At 40.6% G+C, this 23,367-nt stretch overlaps 2 protein-coding genes across 2 annotated transcripts in view; both read left to right on the top strand.

The window, feature by feature from the left end:
* Nucleotides 1–11,118, top strand: part of mctp2a (multiple C2 domains, transmembrane 2a) — a 70,309-nt gene extending 59,191 nt beyond the window's left edge. Inside the window, exons 22-23 of the mRNA XM_088995964.1 lie at nt 4,121–4,218; nt 9,772–11,118. Of these exons, the coding sequence (XP_088852090.1) occupies nt 4,121–4,218; nt 9,772–9,831 (158 nt within the window). The 3' untranslated portion in view covers nt 9,832–11,118. The remainder of the gene's footprint in view (nt 1–4,120; nt 4,219–9,771) is intronic.
* LOC148897632 (uncharacterized) overlaps nt 9,877–23,367 on the top strand; it is a 261,135-nt gene continuing 247,644 nt past the window's right edge. The window contains exon 1 of the mRNA XM_088995963.1: nt 9,877–10,031. The gene's annotated coding sequence lies outside the window, so the exon portion shown is untranslated. The remainder of the gene's footprint in view (nt 10,032–23,367) is intronic.

Below are 23,367 nucleotides of genomic sequence, written 5' to 3'. Positions count from 1 at the left end.
CATATTTTTCTACTTTCTAATTTTCTAAGCCTTAAAACTACACAAAATATGCCTTATTTTATGTATAATAAAGGTGCTATGGTATTATAATTACAGAAATAAACAGTTTTATTTACCTTTGTGATGGTCGTTGATGGCTTGATGGAATGGAGTGACCGGTTTCATCAGTATTAAACACTTGATGAGGAATGTAGCCTTCTTCGTTCACCATCTTGAGGAATGATCCCTTGGAAGTGCTTTCTCCGCGATCATTTTACCTAGTTCATCGTCAATTGTGTTGTTTAGTTGGGTTGATAGCTTTTTGCATCAAGTGTACAGATGGCTTGTGCGGGTTGTTTATGGAGCCTGATTGATGGGATATTTTAACCTTGCAGTCTACACTCTGCCTTTGAACTATCAAAGTTGAAACTCTCTCACTGTCGTCTTCCTGTCTCTTTAATGTTTAAACCACCTCCTCTCACTGCTGCGTTCTTGACCAATCACATGGCTTTAACCGAAGACTGGGGTTGGGGAATAGAGGCCAAATAAAGTTGGCAGCCATTTTCTTTTTGGAGAACGGCTTCACTCTCTCTCTATCTTTAAACCCCACCCCCCTCACTGCTGCGTTCTTGACCAATCACATGGCTTTAACCGAAGACTGGGGGTGGGGAATAGAGGACCAAAACAAGCCGGCTGCCATTTTGTTGTTAGAATGGGCTCGTTCGCGAACGACACTAAACTCATTGAGGCAGCTCCGTGTGTATCCCAAAAAAAAGTTTGTATGCCAAGGTAAAATGTTCATAAATTTAACGTTCATAAACCAAAAATTTTGTAAGCCACGGGGTTCGTAAACCGAGGTATCACTGTACATGTAAAATACTCCCTATAAATAACAGTTCAACATGTCTGAAAAATAATTGCAAAAATAATTACAATTAAAATGAAACATTGTGGCACCCAATGAAAACCTGAACTAATTTGGGAATTGCACTCTACGTCATAATTTCAATTCCTGAATAAGTTTGGCATTGTCAGCGAATGAGTTAAAATAAAGCAGACATTGATTCCATTGTTTATAATGGGAAATGTTTCAGTTTTCGACCAAATCCGTTTTCCAATAGGTTTCTGGAACGGATTATGGTCGAAAACCTATTTTTTTACTGTAATACTGAATTGCTCACCTTTTTTTTTTTGTTTAAACTCAAGTTGCAGTTAAAAAAAGCAGACATTGATTCCTATTTTTATAATGGGAAATGTTTCGGTTTTCGACCAAATCTGTCTTCCAATAGGTTTCTGGAACGGATTATGGTCGAAAACCTATTTTTTTACTGTAATACTGAATTGCTCACCTTTTTTTTTGGTTTAAACTCAAGTTGCAGTTAAAAAAAGCAGACATTGATTCCTATTTTTATAATGGGAAATGTTTCGGTTTTTGACCAAATCAGTTTTCAAATGGGTTTCTGGAACGGATTACGGTTGAAAACTGATTTTTGACTGTAATACTGAATTGCTCCCTTTTTTTTTTTTTTTTTTTTTTTTTTTTTTTTTTTTGGTTGCAAACTCTAGTTACAGAACCGCCACACTGGATTCCACTTCCCACTCTTACTCTCCGTCTCTCATTTCAAAAAGCAAAGTCATTTTCAACATCTCTCCCCGTATACACCTCTGCTCATGCTCAACTGGATCAGACATCTGCTAACGGCGCGCCGGGCTCCGTGTGGGCTGCGATGCCGCCGCAACCCAGTGGAAGCAAAGGCCTCGGGTTTTGTCGGGAACACAAAGGAGAGTTTGCAAAGAGCTGTATATAACACCGCATATCCTTGGGCGATCCGAAGCACTATCTCATTATCTAGTGTGGCTACACCGCGCGGACCGTCGTCTCAGTGGTCAGGGAAATAACGTTGCCCTCCACGGGCTCTCCTCCACCAGCCCACAGCCGCTCTCCGTTTGCGCGCAGCAATCGATACCAAAATCCCATCGTATCAACAAAAAAAAAACACGCAGACAGAGACGCTTTCTCTGCCTCCCCTGTTAACCTCCATCCCTGCGGTTTTAAGGCAAGCTTTTCAAGTTACGTACACATATTTAGGTCCCGGGGTTCTTTTGTCTGCACGTTGAGGTGAGGCGCTCGCTAACTGCTAGTATAATACAGTGATACCTCGGTTTCGTTAAATTTATGAACATTTTACCTTGGCATACAAACTATTTTTCGGGGTACACGCAATGAGTGATCGCAAACGAGCCCGTCCTCTATTCCCCGCCCCTAGTCGTCTGTTAAAGCCACGTGATTGGTCAAGAATGTAGCAGTGAGGAGATGGGGGTTACAGACAGACAGAGAGAGAGAGAGTGAAGCCATTCTCCCAAAAATAAAATGGCAGCCGACATTTTTTTTTGTCTTCTATTCCCCGCCCCCAGTCTTTGGTTAAAGCCACGTGATTGGTCAAGAACGCAGCAGTGAGTGGAGGTGGTTTAAACATTAAAGAGACAGACAGACGGCAGAGAGAGAGAGAGAGAGGGACAAAATGACAGAAAACAGCGAAATTTGGACTCGTTTCAACTTTGATAGTTCAAAGGCAGAGTATAGACTGCAAGGTTAAAATTCCCATCAATTAGACTCCACAAATGACCCGCACAAGCCATCTGTACACTTGATGCAAAAAGCTATCAACCCAGCTAAACAGAACACAATTGATGAGGAACTAGATACAATTAGAAAGAAAGAAGGTTAGGTTCCTCATCAAGTGTTTAATGCTGATGAAACCGGCCACTCCATGCCATCAACGACCATCAAGAAGGTAAATAACATCACTTTATTATATAGTACAGTTTGTTTCTTTAATTATAATACCATAGCACATTTATTATACATGAAATAAGGTATATTTTGTGTCGTTTTAAGGCTTATAAAATGTACAAGTAGATTTTTTTTTTTATGGGGACCTGGGAACGGATTCTTCTCATTTTAATGGTTTCCTATGGGAAATTATTTTTTGGGATACACAATTTTCGCCTGACACACTCTGTCTGGGAACAAATTAAGTCCGTAAGCCATTAGCACACGCGCTGAGATGTGCTTTTCACTCATTTGTCCGCGCCGCCTCGCGGCCGCGTGTTTGAAAGTGAGCAGAAGGTCTTTCTAAAATGAAGGAATGTCATTAACCGCCTCCTAATCACTTTTTTTTTTAATGTGGAAACTTATGCTTAGCGATTCGCTGAAAAATTAACTCATTCACTGTCGGACCATGTGCAATAAAATGTGTCCATTCCAGCACCAGGGTTTTTGTCATTTTCTCTTCAACTTCAATGCCCACAGAATATTGAGTTTTAGGGCTACATAAACATTAAATTCAGTGTGAAAAACCTTACACTCTCTTTTTTAATCAGAAAAAAAGTTAATTCCTAAATTATATGGGTTTGGAGTTATGTGAGCTTGAAATGGGGTCGACTGGACAAAATTCAATATAAACACCAGAACCCAAACTAATTTGGTGATCCGGACTGATCTGAGCATTAAATGGGGGCGGCTGTACAAAATACAATACAATACATACACAGATAGATAGCTAATAGATAGCTAGCTAGATAGCCAGCCAGATAGCTAATAGACAGCAAATAGATAGCTAGCTAAGTAGCCAGCCAGATAGATTATAGACAGCAAATAGATAGCTAAATAGGTAGCCAGCTACCTAATGGCCACCGAGAGGAAACCACAATGACAAGGTGGCTCGGGGCAAAAAAAAAAATACTGTATTTTCCGGTGTATAATGGCACCACACATGGCACCAAATCCCGACCTCGTAGGAAAGTAGTAATTGTGGCCAAGGAAGTATTATTGATATTGCACAAACTTGAGCGGGAGACTAATTTATTTTTGGGAAAAAAAAAAGATTTTGAACAAACCTGTTCGGAGATCGAGCAGGAGTTATTGCCAAGACTGAAATAATTCCTTTCCCAACGGCTATGAATAATTTCAGGCTGGAATGTATTGAGCCTATTTGCAATACGTAACCCCAAATTATTCATACCTTGGGGTTGTTGTATTGTATGTGGTGGGCTCGGCATCCTGGGGATGGAACGCCGGAATGTATTGCGATGCAGAGCACGTTGGTCCTCCATTGATAACCGTGTCCTTTTTTTGCAGGTGTGAACAAATTTACCAAGAAACTGCGCAACCCGTACGCCATCGATAATAATGAACTGCTGGATTTTCTGAAGAGGCTGCCGTCAGATGTTCAGAAGGTAATGGACTTTTTTTTAACACTCAAATAAGAACCCAATTCTCGAAAGACCTTTGCTTGATTAACTCATTCACTGCCGGACATGTGGAAAAATGAGATATTAAAATATTTTATTTTACCACTCCTACGCTTAAAACTTTTCAAAAGACAGGTTTTAAATGGCTACTTTTTTAAAGTTACTCCTGCTCCAGGTTTTTAAGTCATTCACTGCTAGACGTGTGCAAAAAAGTGTCCACTCTTGTGCCAGGGTTTTTGTCATTGTCACTCGAATTCCAGGACCCGTAGAATATTGAATCTTAGGACTACATAAGCATAAGAAACCATAGACCAGCGGTGTCAAACATACGGCCCGCGGACCAGAACTGGCCCACAAGGAGGTTTGATCAGGCCTGCAGGATAATTTAAAAGTGGAAAAAATGCACAAACGACATCAAAAACATAAACCCCCGGTTTGTTTGTTTTTTTTTCTTCCGGGCCGGGGGGTGCTGATAGAGCGCTGGTCAGACCTCTGGCAGTGTTTTTTCCCTTCCCTTGCCTTTCGTCCATATTCGCGCTTTTTTCCAGCTTCAGCAGTTGTTAAAGCCCTATATAAACCAATATGTGTGTATTACATTGTATTTTGGACAGCCGCCCCCATTTCAAGCTCAGATAACTCCAGACCCATAGACCTTAGGAATTAACTATTTGTTTCTGATGAAAGAAGAGAGTCTCAGGTTTCTTACACGGAATTGAATGTTTATGAACTCCTAAAAGTCAATAATCTCCTGATTTGGAATTCGAGTGACAATGACAAAAACCCTGGCACTACAGTGGACACATTTTTGTACAAGTCTGGCAGTGAATGAGGTAAGAACTTTGTTCAGGTTTTCCTTTTTCATGCTTGGGTGCCGATAAAGTGCTCCCCATGGTCTCTGGCAATATTTTTCCCTTCCACAAGGGGCAGCATTTCCCTTTCGGGCATGTTAGCGCTTTTTTCCAGCCTCAGCTGTTGTTGAAGCGCTATATAAAACAATATTTATGTATTGTATTTTGTACAGCCGTCCTCATTTCAAGCTCATATAACTCCAGACCCATACAACTTAGGAATCAACTATTTATTTCTGATGAAAGAAGAGAGTCTCAGGTTTCATACACTGAATTGAATGTTTATGTCGTCCTATAACTCAATTTGAGTGAAAATGACAAAAACCCTGGCAATGGAGTGGACTCATTTCTGCACATTGTGAATGAAAAAAGATGATTCGCGGCCCGATTATCCTTGCAGGTTCTAATGATCGATTTTAATTTATTTATTGATTAAGTTATTTGTTTGTTTGTTTGTTATACATTTTGTCACAAATCCCCGAGTTCTCAATCCATCCATCAATCCAGAATTCAATCACAGTTATTTTGACTTCACTCTTTGAACGCTATTTTTTTTAATCCTGCTGTCAATCTACAGAGGTTGAATAAAGTTATCCCAAAAAAAAGACAGCTAAAAAGCGACACAAAAGGATTTGTGCTCGGTTACGTCCCATCTCTGCAATCCGCTTCGGGGGGTTCCCAAGGGCAATAAATATGTGGCGTGATGGACACGTCGGCGTCATTGGGCGTCATCATCGCAGAGCGTTGGGAAAGGAGTCGAGAGATTTACTCTGCTAGGAAATGAAGTGCCACCTCGCTCCCTTCATCTCCCACGTCGTTCACCCCTACGCCGAACCCTGAGGTGGGGAGAAAAATCCTGACGGCGCGGATCCAGGCGAGACTCGCTCACCCTTGATGTGTCGTTGTCGTCTCCCCCTCTCCCTTTCCCTGCCGTACAGCAACAACATGGCCACCTTGTCTGTGATGTCGCTGAAGCCTCTCTCGTTTGAGATTTGGACGGCCGAGTTTGCAAAATAAGTTGCCAGATGCTTTTTTTTTTTTTTTTCAGTCCCTTTTGTCCCTCTTCCTCCCCCCCCCCTCCCCCGTCGGGATACAACATTTTTTTATCCTGTCTTTGAAATAGTACACACAAGGAAACAATACTGTTCAGAGAGAATGTACACGTTGGGAATAGCTCCAACGTTCTTAACTCATTCGCTGCCATTGAATTTATTCAGGTTTTGTTTATTGTTGTTGCATGGGGTACAGATAAAGCACTGGTCAGTCCTCTCGCAATGTTTTTCCCTTCCACGAGGGGGCAGCATTTGCCTTTTGTCTGTGTTAGCACTTTGTTACACCATCGGCTGTTGTTAAAGCGATATATAAATCAATATGTATTTATTTATTGTATTTTGTGCAGCCGCCCTCTATTTCAAGTTCAGATAACTCCAGACCCATATAACTTAGGAATTAACATTTTTTTTAATTATTAACATTTAATAATTATTAACATTTTTTTAGTTTCTTACGCTGAATTAAATGTTTACGTAGTCTTAAAACTCAATATTCTGTGGGTCCTACAACTTGAGTTAAAATGACAAAAAAAACTCTGTTTTTGACTTTAAAATGGCGCCACGAGAGTGGGTGCCTTCACAGCAGCTCCTGTAGTTTGTTTTTGCTGCTGTGAAATGTACTGTGAGACAAATAAAACCTCATCTAATAACTCCAAACCCATATAATTTAGAAAGTAACTTTTTTTTCGGATGAAAGAAGAGAATCTAAGGTTTCTTACACTGAATTAAATGTTTGTGTAGTCCTAAAACTCAATATTATGTGGGTCCTGGAATGTGAGTGACAATGACAAAAACTCTGGCACTGAAGTGGACACACCTTCTGGCGGTGAATGAGTTAACCGCGAAAAATAAGGGATTACTGTATATAATCTCTTCACACATAGAAAATATAGACAATACAATAAAATACAAACAATACAGTATACACTAGTGTTATCTAAATCAATATGTATGTATTGTATTGTATTGTATTGTATTGTATTTTATACAGCCACCCCCATTTCAAGATCAGATAACTCCAGACCCATATCAGTTTTTCTGATGAAAGAAGAAAGTCTAAGGTTGTTAGCACTTTGTTCCAGCTTTAGCTGTTGTTAGAGCGCTACATAAACAATCTTTATGTATTGCATTGTATTTTGGACGATCGCCCTCCTTTCAATCTCATATAACTCCAAACCCATATAATTTAGGAATTAACTTTTTTCGGATGAAAGAAGATAGTCTAAGGTTTCTTACGCTGCATTGAATGTTTATGTAGTCCTAAAACTTAATATTGTGTGTGTCCTAGAATTCAAGTGACAATGACACTGACGTGTTGCTGTGAATGAGTTAATCAAAACTTAGAACAATTGTCGGCGGCAACAAAAAGCGCCACAAACGGTCTCCTTTCCTTCCCGCAAATGTTACATGGCAATTAGCAGGCAAATCTCCAAAGTCGTCCTCAAAAGCGGTACTTCTGACAAGGCGGAAATGAGAAGCATCTGTCAGTTCGGAGCACGGTTTCATGTTGTGATGCACCAAGCTGCCACTTTGTTCCCACACTTCCCCATCTCCCGTTTCGAATAGTGGCCCGCCCGGCTAATTAGCATAACGTTTCCTTACCTTTTTTACTCAACAGATTTGCCATCTTGTTTGAGCGCTCGCCCGCCGCCGCGCTTCAAAAGCAACTTTTCAGCACATTTTTAGCTCGCTCCTCTTCAAGACACCCCACGATCACTTGAAAAAATGTCCACCGCCACATCACATTTCTTGCCCGTCAAGAAAAGAATCCGAAACTGCACGAGGCAATGCTGAACACTTGAGTGAATCTCGGGTAATTTGACATGTGTATCCAAAAACATGGGAAAAAAACATGCTAGGTTTCAACATTTTTGTACAAAATCAAACCGTTTTTTGACAGTCCAGGATTCAAATTAACTACAAAATCAGGAACGACTTATGAATGTCATTCCCTACTTTCAGAAGTCTTTAGTCCAGGAAATATAAACATAACTAAAACTATCATTGACAGCATCCTTTTCATTGCAAATACAGGTAACATCCGAGTTACGACCTACGCGAGTTACGACCACCCATACTTACGACCATGACCGCCAGACCCTTATTTTTTAATTTAATTTAATTTTTTTAATTATACGCCTGGCACCACAACGCACAAGCAGCCAGCAACACGTACTCCAATTTTGGCCAGCCAGCATGTCACACACTTGCACAGCAATGCGTGACTACACTCAATGCAGTAGTTATACAGTGCAGATACTGTCTCGGCAACATCTGTAGTGTCGGGCGACCTTTTCTGTCCGTTAGCAGGGAGTGCAGGATAAGTATAACATTTATAAATGAACAGTACAGTAAACAGTTTTGTATACATTACAGGTACAGTTATATAGTAATAAAAATCAATAATACGAAATGTAAAATGTTAAAAACAACACTAAACGGTTAATATAAAATGTATAAATGAACCGTACAGTAAACAGTGTTGTATACATTACAGATACAGTTATACAGTAATAAAAATCGATAATATGAAATATAAAATGATAAACATGACACTAAAAGGTTAGCATAACATTTATAAATGAACTGTACAGTAAACAGTTTTGTATACATTACAGATACAGTTATATAGTAATAAAAATCGATAATATGAAATATAAAATGATAAAAATGATACTAAAAGTTGTAAAATTTATAAATGAACTGTAAACAATTTGGTATATAATAGTATTCAATAGAAAATGTTGCTTAAAAACAACAGATTGACATCGTATACTATCCTGTCGTGTAAACGTCTCGTCGGCCATTTTGAATGGATTTCGATTTACGACCGTTTGACTTACGACCATTTTGTCACAACGGAACCCGGTCGTAACTCGGATGTTACCTGTATTTATATATGATGTATTCGCAGTACATCATGTAATGGTACACCTTAGCGGCGATTTAAAATTGATTGAAACTCTTCATTTCCACATAATTTCATGTGTATTGATATTTTGTCAAGCCGCTGGCAGTCAACGTTCATGGTATATACTATAATCGTGTAAACGTCTCGTCGGCCATTTTGAATGGATTTCGACTTATGACCGTTTTGTCGGAACGTAACCCGGTTGTAACTCGCATGTTGTTATTATTATTATTATTATTATTATTATTATTTACGGGCCATTTTTTTTTGTTTTTAATTCCTCCTTTTAACATGAACGGAGCTTGCTGTCAAATTGTTGATACTATTTTTCTTTTGTTAAGGACAAAACAGATCTACGAGGCCCCGTTTATCACCACTTTCAGCTTTGATGGTTTTATGAGACTTCAACTTTGGGGTTTAGTGTTCTTAAGGTGTAGGGGGGTATACTTTGCGGGTCATCTCAGCTTTTTTCCACTTCTAATATTGGGTTTGGGGGGGTGCCGAATGAGGTGTTAGTCCAAAACCCTTGATTCCTGAAATCCTTCCTGCGCGTGATTAATCCCCTCTGCTCTCACGTTTTTAAAAAATGATTCATTACATTGCGAGCCCGCCTTGCTTTTTATCCCCCCACTGCGCCGACTTCTCCTCAGGGGAGCCATTAGCGTGCGCTCGGCTGAGCTCGGATTACCTACATCCCTGCTAAAAAACTCCCTGCTTGTTTTTGCAGGTGCACTATAGCGCGCTGAGAGCGCCCACCGGCCACAACCTGCCACGCAAGAAGAAGTAAGAGAGCAGGGGGTCCGACCCAGTCCGCCTGATAAACACGGCGCCGGTGCCACCCGAGCTCCACCGTAGCATCCCGACTCGGCAAACCTTGCCCCGTCACGTCACGTCACCCTCTGACTTGTGTGTTTGCCTCCCTGGCTGACAGCTGGAGGAGGAAAAGGATCAGGCCAGCTCGCGGCCCCGTCCATCACCAGCAGAGAGGTAAAAAAAAAAGGGGGGGGGAAAGCTATGCCGTCGTCTTTGGTTGTAATTTGGAGAAGGAACGAGGCTTACTTGCTTATTTTTTTTTCTTGGAGAGGTTAAGATGTTCGCCCCAAGTCAAAGTTAATGCCGGATTTAACGCTTTAATGGAAAACAAACGATGGCAAAATATTCCACTTGATCCGGGCGTTAATATCATGAAAAGCCACAAAAAAAACGGAATGATAGGTGGGGAGAGTGTAGCCATATTTTTGCACTATTATCTTTTCTTCTGGCGCGAAAATGTATTTATTTCCTACATCTGTTGTATCTTGTGTATATATCCTGTATCTTAGTGATGGCTCTATGCCAACAGCATGTACTGACAAGCGCTAAAATGTAATGCTCTTCCGCTAAATGGCTGCAGCGTCGCTTAACGGGGTGGGCCCAGTTGTTCACATGCAGATTTGAACTATTTTTTGAATAAATACAGATTTATTTTACGTTTTATGTTATTTTACGTTTTTTTCTGAATGCAAAATATGTGCCTTCGCTCATTAACTCATTCACTGCCATTCACAAATTTATTCGGGAATTGAAAATATGACGTAGAACGCCATTCCCGAATGTGTTCAGGTTTTGTTTCTTCATACTTGGGTGCCAATAAAGCGCTGGCCATGGCCTTTTCTTTCCATAAGGGGGCAAGATTTCCCTTTTTTTCCATGTTAGCGATTTATTCCATCTTCAGCTGTTGTTAAGGCGCTATATAAACCAATTTGGATGTATTGTGTTGTATTTTGTACAGCCGCCCCCATTTCATGCTTAGATAACTCCAGACCCATATAACTTAGGAATGAACTTTTTTTCTGATGAAAGAAGAGCATCTAAAGTTTCTTGCGCTGAATTGAATAATTATGTAGTCCTAAAACTCAATATTCTGTGGATCCTGGAATTTGAGTGACAATGACAAAAACCCTGGCACATTTTTGCACATCTGGCAGTGAATTAGTTAAAGGGAATCATTTTCAGGAGGGGTAAAGAAAAAAAAATCACAGGCAATATAACATTACAAAAACAGAGATTATCTGACGTTTGGGGGTGGGGGGATTGTTTTTATATGCTGGGTGATGGTGGGCAGGGGGTTCTGATAGGACAGTTCTCCCCCCCTGTCCCTCATCTGTCTCCCTCGCAGTAGCCCAGTGGTGAAAGAGCATCCAGCTGTGCTTTGTGAAGACTTTGATTGGCTCGGGGGAGGGGGGGGGGTGAGGTGCGGGTGGCGTACCTCGGCGGAGCCCCAGGCTATCTTTCTTTTTTTTTTTTTTTTTGACAAGCTGATAGAGACATCAACTTGGCTCTCCCAGGATCTGCCACCAGGGGTCCGTTTCAAAAATGAGAGGTGACCCCGGAGCTTCTGACTACCTTAATCCCCACCACCACCAAACACGCAAACACACTGGCGCGTATAAAAAGCCTGACTTCAGGTGGCGGCTCTGCACGGGCCTGAGGGTGTGTGTGTGTGGGGGGGGGGTGTCTTTTGGGATACCATCAGACCACTGGTGGAATACCCAAAAAGGAAAACTGTTTTGAGATACTGCTAGAATGATTTATTTATTTATTTATTGGTGGGGGAGGAGGGGGGGGGTGATCAACTTCAATTTTCTGTCATAAAAATCCAAATATTTATTTCAATGCTGAAGTTCGACTGTGAAAGCTAAGTACGTATACAGTGATACCTCAGCTCGCGAACTCAATTGCTTCCCAGAAAGTCTGTGACAATCTCTCTTCGCCAGTAGACGCTACGGCTTCGTGTTTGATTTCGACATTTAGCTTGTAGCAGACGTGCACATTCCACCATGACGTCCCCGATCCACTGGTGAAAAGGACACTTTGATCCTTTGCTCTTTCATCTGCTTCATACAACAAAGTGAGTGCAGAAAGTGCTGAATGACTGTCTGTCTTTTGTGTCACATTATTCGTTATTTGGTTTTTGTTTTTGACTTCAAGATGGCATCGTGAAAGTGGCTGCCTTTACAGCAGCTCTTTGTTTTTCTACTTCTTCTTTTCCTGTCCTCTTCCTTTCATCACTTTGCTGCTGCAAAATGTAAATTTCTCCACTGCAAGACTAATAAAGGATAGTCCAATCCACTTCAACATAACTAGTGTAGCACGTGTGCCATATAGGAATTCTTCAACTACCTGAAATAACACATTTAGATTCCAGAGTGAAATAGTTTACAGGATACTGTTGTAATTATTTCAAAATAAAAGCCATAATGTGATATTAAAATGAAAATTCAACGAAAAAAAACACTTTATTCCCATCTAAATTAAACAATGCGTATTTTAATATGATGCCAAATCATTTATTTCACATTTTTTTGTGCACCTCAGTTCCGGGAACTACTGTTTGAAACCCCCACAGTAGTTATTGTTCATGGTGTGGTTGTGATGTCTTCATCCGCCTGTCAAAAGCGGAAGCGCCTGCAGCTGTTGCGGCCCCCCTACCACCTTCCCTTCACACACTCATCCACACACAGTGCCTGTCATACTGCTTGTTTCCATGACAGTCCTTCAGGCATCACCACAGGCACTCCGTGTGTGTGTGTGTGTTTGTGCGTGCGCGGACCCCTATACAACCTGTTTTCCTCTTCATGCAGACCTTCCTCGGATGTTGGGCCCTTGGGTGGGCGTCATACTTGAGAGAGAGAGAGAGAGAGAAGAGAGAGAGAGAGAGAGAGAGAGAGAGAGAGAGAGAGAGAGAGAGAGAGAGAGAGAGAGAGAGAGAGAGAGAGAGAGAGAGAGAGAGAGAGAGAGAGAGAGAGAGAGAGAGAGAGAGAGAGAGAGAGAGAGAGAGAGAGAGAGAGACACTGAGAGAGAGAGAGACACAGAGAGAGAGAGAGGGTGTGAGGGAGGGAGGAAGAGAGAGAGAGGTGAAAAGAGAGACAGATAGACAGAGAAAGGGACCGAGAGAGAGAGACGGAGAGAGAGAAATGGAGACAGAGAAATGGAGAGAGAGAGACAGGGAGAGAGAAACGGAGACAGAAAGACAGGTGAAAAGAGAGACAGACAGACAGACAGAGAGAGGGACAGTGAAAGGGACAGAGAGAGAGAGAGAGAGAGAGAGAGAGAGAGAGAGAGAGAGAGAGAGAGAGAGAGAGAGAGAGAGAGAGAGAGAGAGAGAGAGAGAGAGAGAGAGAGAGAGAGAGAGAGAGAGAGAAGGGACAGAGAGAGAGGAGAGAGAGAGAGAGAGAGACGAGAGAGAGAGAGAAACGGAGACAGAAAGTCAGGTGAAAAGAGAGACAGACAAAGAGAGGGACAGAGAAAGTGACAGAGAGAGAGCGTGAGGGACAGAGAGAGAGAGGTGAAAAGACAGACAGACAGACAGAAACACAGCGAGAGGGACAGAGAAAGACGCAGAGAGAAGGACAGAGAGGGACAGAGAGAGAGCGAGAGGGACAGAGAGAGAGGTGAAAAGAGAGAGAGACAGAGAGAATGAGACAGAGAGGGACGGAGAGACAGAGAGAGGTGAAAAGAGAAACAGACCAACAACAGAGAGAGAGAGAGACAGCGAGAGGGACAGAGAGAGTTAGACAGAGAGAGACTAATTGCTGTTTAACTCATTCTCTGCCATTGCCGAATTTATTTGGGAATTGAAAAGCATGACGTGGAGCGACATTCCCTAATTTTTTCGAGTTTTCTTGCAGGTGGGTGCCGGTCAGACCCCTGGCAATGTTTTTCCCTTCCACGAGGGGGCAGCATCTGCCTATTGCACATCCACCCCCATTTCAATCTCAGATAACTTCAGACCCATATAAGTTAGGAATTAACTTTTTATTCTGATGAAATAAGAGGATCTAAGGTTTCTTACGGTGTGTTGAATTTTTATGCAGTCCTAAAAATCAATATTCTATGGGTCCTGGAATTCGAGTGACAATGACAAAAACCCTGGCACTGGGGTGGACACATTTTTTTGGACATCGTCAGGCGGTGAATGAGTTAAACTGGACGACTTAATTTGCTCTGCAGCATACCTAAATTGCTAAAGTGAGCATGATTATCACATTTCTTTGTTGTATAGGACGTCATCGGCAGCTGGGCCATTTTGCGTCTGCCCCGCTCGCACCGGGAATAAAGCCAAGCAGACGTCACAAAAGCAGAGAAAACGGTGACTAATCGCAGTTTATGGCGAGGTGACGATATCATCATTCTTCCAAGACGATGATGGCCTTTAAGTGGCCGCATGAAATCACTGGCCTTTAAAAGCACCTCTCCGAGATCCACCCGCTCATTAATACATTCAAAGCGTTCCGCTTTCATATCATTCCCGACTGGGACGGCCCCTCGCGGTCGCTGCAGCGTCGGATTCGGGGATCAGAGGTTTACCCGAATATCGCAAGTGGCTCCACTTTAAGATGAGGTCACGTGGGAGGCGCTTGCCTGTCCGCCAAAATGAAAACGCTGCTGTATGGGAATGTGGTTTGCTTCCTAATTGCTGGCTGGCAGAAAACAATACAAAGAGCAAACGTGGCCAATGGACTCATACTTAAAAAGAAGTACCGTATTTTCCGGTGTATAAGACATCGCTAAAAGCTTTAATTTTCTTCAAAAGTGTCCTTATACGCCGGTGCGCCTTAGATGTGAAGTCATACTGAGTCACAACAGGTCTTGCAACTACTGTCAGCAGCCATTTCCCCCTATAAAAGTACTGTGTAACGCCAGCCTCTACTGTAGCACCTTATAATGTCTGTGCCTTATATTTGGAAAACTTTTTTTCACTCATTAAAGGTACGCCTTAATATCCGGTGTGCCTTATACAGTGATACCTTGACTTACGAACTTAATTGGTTCCCAGACAGAGTCTCTAAGGCGAAAAGTGTGTATCCCAAAACATTATTTCCCATAGGAAACCATTAAAATGAGAATAATCCGTTCCCAGGTCCCCATAAAACATAATTTTCTACTTTCTAATTTTCTAAGCCTTAAAAAAAGCCTACACAAAATAGACCTTATTTTATGTAGACTAAATGTGCTATGGTATTATAATTAAAGAAATAAACTGTATTGTATAATAAAGTTATTTTATTTACCTTTGTGATGGAATACTTCATGAGGAACGTAGACTTCTTCTTTCACCATCTTGAGGAATGATCCCTTGCAGATGCTTTCTCTGCGATAATTTTACCTAGTTCCTCATCAATTGTGTTCTGTTTAGCTGAAACAGGTGCATATATAGACCCCCTAGAAGCCTTTAAAAAACTGAGGACCGGCCAAAAGGTCCTCACTTGTCAAGAATGTCCTCACTATGTATGGTATAAAATGTTAGTGGTCCTCACAAGACCAGTCATACAAACACACACGCACACACAAAATGGATGTGTTCACTTCCCGAATGATACCCGATTCCCTCGGGCCATGTGGCCAGATTCACCGCCGCTCCCGCCAATTCATCAACCACAAAATAAAATTTAAAAAAATTACAATTGTAACGCTTATTCAGGAGGTGAAGGAATCACGTCATATTATGTCACTGTTAACTCATTCACTGCCATTCACAAATTTATTCTGGAATTGAAAATATAACGTAGGGTGCCATTCCTGAATTTGTTCGGGTTTTGTTTTCTCTTGCTTGGGTGTCGATAAAGCGCTGGCCATGGCCTCTGGCAAAAAAAAATCCCTTTTTCCCATGTTAGCGCTTTGTTCCAGCTTCAGCTGTTGTTCAAGCGCTATATAAACCAATATTTATGGCATTGTGTTTTCAACATCCGCCCTCATTTCAAGCTCAAATAACTCCAGACCCATATCATTTTGCACTCTTATTTTCTGATGAAAGAATAGTGTGTAAGGTTTCTTACGCTGCTTTGAATATTGTAAAGAGCAATGCATTGGGGAGACTCAACAAATTCTCCAAAAAAGATTTTATCAACATGACAGGGATAATAATAGTGGGCCTCAATCTGCAGTACATGTGCAGCTAAAAGCTAGCAACCACTCATTTGACAACAATGCAGTGAAGATATTAGCGAAAGAAAATAAATACTTTGAAAGGGCCGCAAAAGAAGCTATTTTTATAAAACAGCAAAACCCTTCACTAAATCGCCATGGAGTTGTGAGGTTTGGATTTTGGAATTTGGATCGTGCTTACAACACACTTCTGAGATCGTTACCACATAGGCTTAGTTATGCTGATGAGGTGATACCAGGGTAAATGGGGCAATCAGGCCAGTCGTAGACCACAATCAGTCAGGGCAATAGAAGTAATCAATGTAGCCTCAGGAAATAGTCCTCTGCTCCCCCAACCTGAAAGCAGGGATCTATCAGAGCAGAGGTCTGGCATCGCCACCTCTGGACAGTAGGGATATATATATATATATATATATATATATATATATAGGGCCAGAGCCACCAGCAAATTTTTAGTTCGCTGACGATGCCTCTTGAATGAGAAGCGAAACGTGACGGCTGAAGAAACCTTTTCATCGCTGCATTGAATGTTTATGTAGTCCTAAAACTCACTATTCTGTGGATCCTGGAATTCGAGTGACAATGACAAAAACCCTGGCACTGGATTGGACACATTTTTGCACATGCCTGGCAGTGAATGAGTTAAAAACCTGGAGTAGGAGTAACTTAAAAAAGTAGTCATTTAAAACCTGTCTTTTGAAAAGTTGTGAGGGGAGAAGCGGTAAAATAACATACTTTAATATACTGTTCATAAGGGGCCATCAACTCTGGTCCTCAGTAGTTATCAGACTACTGCAGAAGATCACTTGTCTGATATCAAAGGTTGGTTGTAGAACAAATCGTACTGCGATTAAATGTAGATGACTGGTTTGACATTTTTGTTTGGTGGGATGCTGTGATTTTTTTTTTTTTATGATGTCAAAATAAAGGTTGGAGCAACATCGCAATAGGAAAACGAAAAAAAATAATGTCTGTGATTGTTTAAGCAAGCAGCAAGAGACCAATTAGCGCGTATCTCTATTCAATTTCTCCTTGGCGCTACTTGGAGCAAAGTAGGGAGGGGGGGTAGTAATGGGAGAGTGTGGGGGAGGTGGGGGTGAGTTTTGAGGCGCGCCGACAGGAAGCCAGAAAACAAAGCAATCATCTTGGGCGCGCTTGCCCTCCTCTCCCCTCTCCTCGCCAGCTCCAATTACGAGGCTCCTCTGGCCGCCATCAGTATGCAGCGGGGCCGCCCGCTCTCCTCCATTCGCCGCGGGCCATTGAATACGTTACCTCCACTGTGGGGATCGGGGGCTCAGGGAGCACGGCGCCCTCTAACCCCCCCTGGATAATTTGGGATTCTTGGGCTCCTGCCTGGCAGAGGCCGCTGGAAAAACAAAAAAAAAACAACAACAAATAAAACACTTTAGATGAAGAAAGTACGGTTCAAGAATATATATCTTGCAAATATCTAGAGCGAGTGTGATTTATTGATTTGTTCATTCCTCCACTTATTGTTTGTGAATCATTACTGAGGCGACGCCAACCACTCGCACAGTTTAGAGTTTCGCTCGCTCAAAACGTCGGGAAAGAAATGAGCATTATGTAAGCGTTAAAAGTAAAAGTTAAAGGACAATCGACACCCTTTTTTTGTTTCCTAACTGACATGGGAAAAACGTTTTATAGCATCTAACATACGCCTAACACGCAGGCTGTTATTTTTAGTCAAATATAAAACACCAATAAAAATGACTTAAAGGACAACCGACGTCCCCGGACAAGTTGTCTCCATAATTTGTTTCAAATGACTTCTACTGAGCGTATTTTACAAAGATTCCACCGCATATAGCTATATTTTACGTTTTAAGACTCGCGCTGAATATTCAGGAAGTCTTGTTTTTGAGTTGGTGACGAGTCTGTATGTGACGTCACAAAAGGACCTCTCCCTGACCGACAAAAAGACACATTGTAGCAGTCCTTCATCACGTCAATGTATTTTGCTGTACTTGTTTGGTCTGGGGACCTCGTGTTGCACCCAAAAGCCGCCAGAAGAGGGCGTCTAAGCTCCATATAAGGAATTTATCAGCCTGTCGAAACGGAGGTGGCTACTGGAGGTCGCCATTTTGTGCCTCTTTTTTTTGGGGTGAGAGATTTTCCCCCATTGTTGCCTCAAAACGGCACAAATAAATTCTTTAATCGATTGCAAACATGTATGCTTTCCTCTTCAGAACTATTTGAATCATATTCATAACTGGATGTAGAACAAGAAAGCATATTCTCTGAATCTTAAGCCATTGTTTTGATTCACTAGCAATGCAAGACGTCTTGGCGTGACGTCACGAACTGGGGGCGGGACTTTCTGAAAATGCTCAATTCTCAGCTCAATTTTTTGCAGTTTTGGACACATTTTTATTGGTGTTTTGCATTTGACTAAAAATATACTGCGTGTTTTGGGTATTTTAGATGCTATATAGTTCAAAAACAAAAAAAGGGACGTTGGTTGTCCTTTAAAGTGCCCCAAAACTACTTCAAAATGACATCGGAAATGGCGAGTTTCAGAAGGTCCCGACCCCTTGTTAGTGATGTCACACCAGGACATCTTGCCTTGCTCGAGAATCAAAACAATGGCTTCAGATTCTGAGATGTTTTCTTGTGACTCATCTAGTTATGAATATGATTCAAATAGTTCTGAAGAGGAAAGCATACATGTTTGCAATCGATTAAAGAAGTCCTTCCGTCTCATCTTGAGGCGCCTGGACTCCAATGTAGCACCCAGAAAATGCACAAGATGGCGCCCAAGTTCCATTGGAAATGGGCTGATTTTTCTGCTGGGAATTCGTGTCAACTAGTATCAAATTGGTGCAACGATTCATCATCGCGTTATCTATGTGTTTTCCTTCTAATTTTGCTATCAACACGGATAAACACGAAGTTTTCAGACAAAACAAAGCACCCAAAATGCATTGCGCGTTGCTTTCTCGGTCTGGGGCGTTCCAGACGTGACGTCATGGTAGGTATCATCACCAACTCAAAAACAAGACTTCCTAAAATATTCAGCGTGAGTCTTAAAATGTAAAATATAGCTATATGCGGTGGAATCTTTGTAAAATACGCTCAGTAGAAGTCATTTGAAGTGATTTTACAAATTATGGACACAACTTGTCCGAAGGCATCGGTTGTCCTTTAAACCTGCAGCCCAGATGATTATTCCGCTGTGATCATGTCAAACAATATACATGATGTATGTAATATGTAGCATGATGTCATGGACGAGGTGAGGTAATCTACTTAGAGTGATTAAGAACCCCCCCCTTTTTTTTCCTCTCTGTACAAATTCAAGGCTGTAATGAAGGACTCGCTCCATAATGGTAATGACACTCCAAATATTCTCCATCTGAAACAAAAGCACGGGAGGAGGAATGTGACACGCTCGTAAAGTATCATCTGCCGTAATGCCTTATGACAATGTAAGATTAATGAGGGTGCATTGAGCGCCGCTAAAAGCAGCACCTGCTCCTCTAATCATTCTCATACGTGGACTCCCCGCTGACACACGAACCTGCTGCTACTCCGCGGACTCCCGAGCCCTCAAAGACTTTTTTTTTCTTTTTCTCAAAGACTGATGTGGTTACTTTTTCTAATGCGGCCCACATGTTACTTTTTGCGGCCCCATTTCGTCTCATTCCCGCCTGCTCGCTGACCTGCCGCACGCTCTCATTCAGTGAAGCTCCGCCTCTTTCAATCTGCAATGACTGCACCTCCACCAAGGTTGATCCAAGTGATCTATCTATCTATCTATCTATCTATCTATCTATCTATCTATCTATCTATCTATCTATCTATCTATCTATCTATCTATCTATCTATCTATCTATCTATCTATCTATCGAGATAGACAGTAGATAGATAGATAGGTAGATCGCTAGTTAGCTAGCTAGCTAGCACTCTAGCTAGCTATTTTTCTATATAGGTAGCTAGCTAACTAGATCCCTACTTAGCTAGCTATTTTTCTAGGTAGCTAGCTAGATAGATCGCTAGCTAGCTAGATAAATCGCTAGCTAGATCGCTAGCTAGCTAGATTGCTAGTTAGCAATCTAGCTAGCTATTTTTCTTGATAGGTTGCTAGCTAGCTAGATAGATCACTAGCTAGCTACCTAGCTATTTTTGTAGGTAGCTAGCTAGATAGATCGCTGGCTAGCTAGATAGCTAGCTACCTAGCTATCGAGAAAAATAGATAGCCAGGTCATTATCTATTTTTCCATGCATCTATTTGTTTATTTTTTTTATTTGTTATTAGTTAAAAGGGAAGTCAAGTCTAAAAACATTCTCATCATTGAGCAAACTAAGTAAAACTATGAGAGCGAACATGTTTTAAATGTGTTTCCTTTGGGATTGTCATTGATGTGTTGTGGTCCTTGTATATAATATGTCACTCAGAAGCCATGTCATTGAAAATAAAAATAAAAATCAGCAGATGAGCGCCATCTTGCGTGTTTTCCATCACCGCTTTAGTCCATTCGTGTTTCCCCAGCAAAGTTTGACTGCCCACCGTTGAAAATGTTGAATATGTGACATGTGAGTAGAAAAGAAAATGTGACCCAAGTGCTTCCAAAGACCCTCAACGGTGGACTTTAATTTACTTTTCAGGTACGTTGATTTAATAACACAAATGTGGTTAAAATGCAGTCATGATCCCATTGAGTTTCCCCATTATGAAACTATATCAATATAGATATAAAATTACACTTGTGTTAGGTCAGACAAACGAATGATTACCTTATTATCTGCATTATAAGGCACACCTAAAAGAAAAAAATACATTTTTCAAAATCTGACCATGCGCCTCATAATCCGATGCGCCTAATGTTTGGAAAACGTTTTAAAATGTAATTTATTGAAGGTGCCCCTTATAATGCGGTACACATTGTATATGAAAAGGTTTTAAAATATGTCATTTGTTGAAGGTGTGCCTTTTATTCCAGAAAATACGGTAATCTTTTTTTTTTTTGTGTGTGTGTGTAACGGCCACCACCTGTTCTCATTAGGCCTGCTCCTCATTTCACCAGCCTGTTGTAGTTTAGCTTCCCTGGTTTCCAGAGCAGCTTCTTCAAACTGTCAAAAGCCACTGATACCTCCGTGTGTACTAATGCAGCAGTGAGTACTCCTTTTTTAAATACATATATTCACTTTGTATCCTTATTCTGTTGTTGGTACCCCGTAACTTCATTTGCTGGTTCTCTCAGACAACCCTCGAACTCCCCTCTTGTGTGAATCTGTCCAACAAATACCCCCAAACTCTTTGACAATCACCAACCTAAAGCCATAACCATGTTGGAACATTACAACTCAGCCTCTTTTTGACACACCTGGTTCAATACTAATAATCATTATAATAATTATAATAATTGTGATTTATATTATTATTATTATTAGTGTTCTGAAAGGTGCTTGAAATTAAATTTATTATATTTATTATACTTACAATTATAAAAAATACTGATAATCATAATAAATAACATTTATTATTATAATTATACAAATTACTAATAATCATAATAATAATAATAAATAAATAAATAATAAATAAATAAATAAATAATAATACATTTAATTTCAAGCACCTTTCAGAACACTAATTAGAATTAGAATTATTATTACTATAATAATTATAATAATTGTGATAATAATAATTATTATAATTATTAGTGTTATGAAAGGTGCTTGAAATTAAATATATTATTTATTAGTATGATTATTAGTCATTTTTATAATTATAACTATAATTATAATTGTAACGATAATTATAATTGTAAAGATTGTAGATAGCAACATTGTAAACATAAAAATTATAACAATTATAAAAAATATAAAAATTAAAAAATATATACAAATTATAAAATGTATAATAATAATAATAATTATTATACATTTAATTTCAAGCACCTTTCAGAACACTCAAGGACACTTTACAAGCAAAACAACAAAGCACAAAACAATAAAATTATAAATAATAAAATAGCTGATTGAACTAGACCATGAATGCAATTTTAAATAGGTGGCTTTTGAGGTGGGATTTGAAAGTAGGGAGGGAGTCAATATTACGGATGTTGGTTGGAAGTGAATTCCAGAGTTTGGGAGCAGAGCGGCTGAAAGCTCTGCATCCCATGGTGATGAGACGGGCAGAAGGCACATAGCGGTGATGGGGGGATGAGGATAGTTAACTCATTCACTACCTTTCATTAATGTATTCCTGAATTGAGAATATGACGTAGAGCGCCATTCCCGAATTTGTTCGGGTGTTGTTTTTTCATGCTTGAGTGCTGATAAAACAATGGCCATGGCCTCTGGTAATGTTTTTTTTTCTTATCCACAAGGAGGAGCATTTCCTTTTTTTCCATTTTAGCACTTTGTTCCAGTTTCAGCGTTTGTTAAAGCGCTGTATAAACCAAGATGTATGTATTGCATTGTATTTTAGACACCTGCCCTTATTTCATGCTCCTATAACTCCAGACTCATATAATTTAACTTGTTTTTTTTATGATGACAGAAGTGAGTCTAAGGCACGGGTGTCAAAGTCAAGGCCCAGGTGCTAAATCCGGCCCGCCACATCATTTTTTTTCGGCCCGCAAAAGCAAATTACACTTGTGAAAATCCATGATGCTTGCTAAAATCCTAACCAAAAGTTCATTTGACACCCCTGGTCTAAGGTTTCTTACATAATTGAATGTTTATGTCGTCCTAAAAGTCAATAATCTGTGGGTCCTGGAATTCAGGTAACAATGACAAAACCCCTGGCACTGGAGTGGACACCTATTGTCTGGCAGTGAATGAGTTAACATGGACCAACAAAAAAAACCAAAAACCTCCACCCTAACACTGACTTCAACCCCAAATGACTTCACTCTCCCTAACACATACAATGTACAAAATCACAACGAAAAACTCCAAAAACCTCTCATAAACTTTTGAACACAAAAAGCATTTCGCCCATAAATGCTCACAATACATATTTGTTCCATAATTACATTTTTCATAGTTCTCCTACTGGCGTCTTGCGTGTAAAAGTAAAATATTTACAGAGAAAACAAGCTTCCCTTGGTTTGTTTAGTGAACTATAAAAGACAGAAGAGGCGTTATTTGGTGTGTGTGTGTGTTTTTTTTTTCCTGCAATAGCCACACACAGGCATCACATTGAGGATAATAACATAATCAAGGACAAAATGTAATGGTAGTGGGGCGAGGGTGAGAGAAAGAAGAAGGGTTGGAGGTGGAGGGGGGCGGCTATCTCTTTAAACTTGTGTCTCATCTAGTAGACAGGCCAGGGAGAGGTGCCAGCAGCTATTGAGCAGAGAGCGGGAAAGCAGGTCATTGGAGTCATGGCCGCTAAGAGCTGCCGTGCTATAGAGTACCACTGACA

Source organism: Hippocampus bargibanti, linkage group LG05 (assembly GCF_051943395.1).
Source record: "Hippocampus bargibanti isolate YZ-2025 linkage group LG05, ASM5194339v1, whole genome shotgun sequence".
Lineage (NCBI taxonomy): Eukaryota > Metazoa > Chordata > Actinopteri > Syngnathiformes > Syngnathidae > Hippocampus > Hippocampus bargibanti.
The sequence above is the reverse complement of the archived record's forward strand: the minus strand, read 5'-3'. Positions and strand labels throughout refer to the sequence as shown.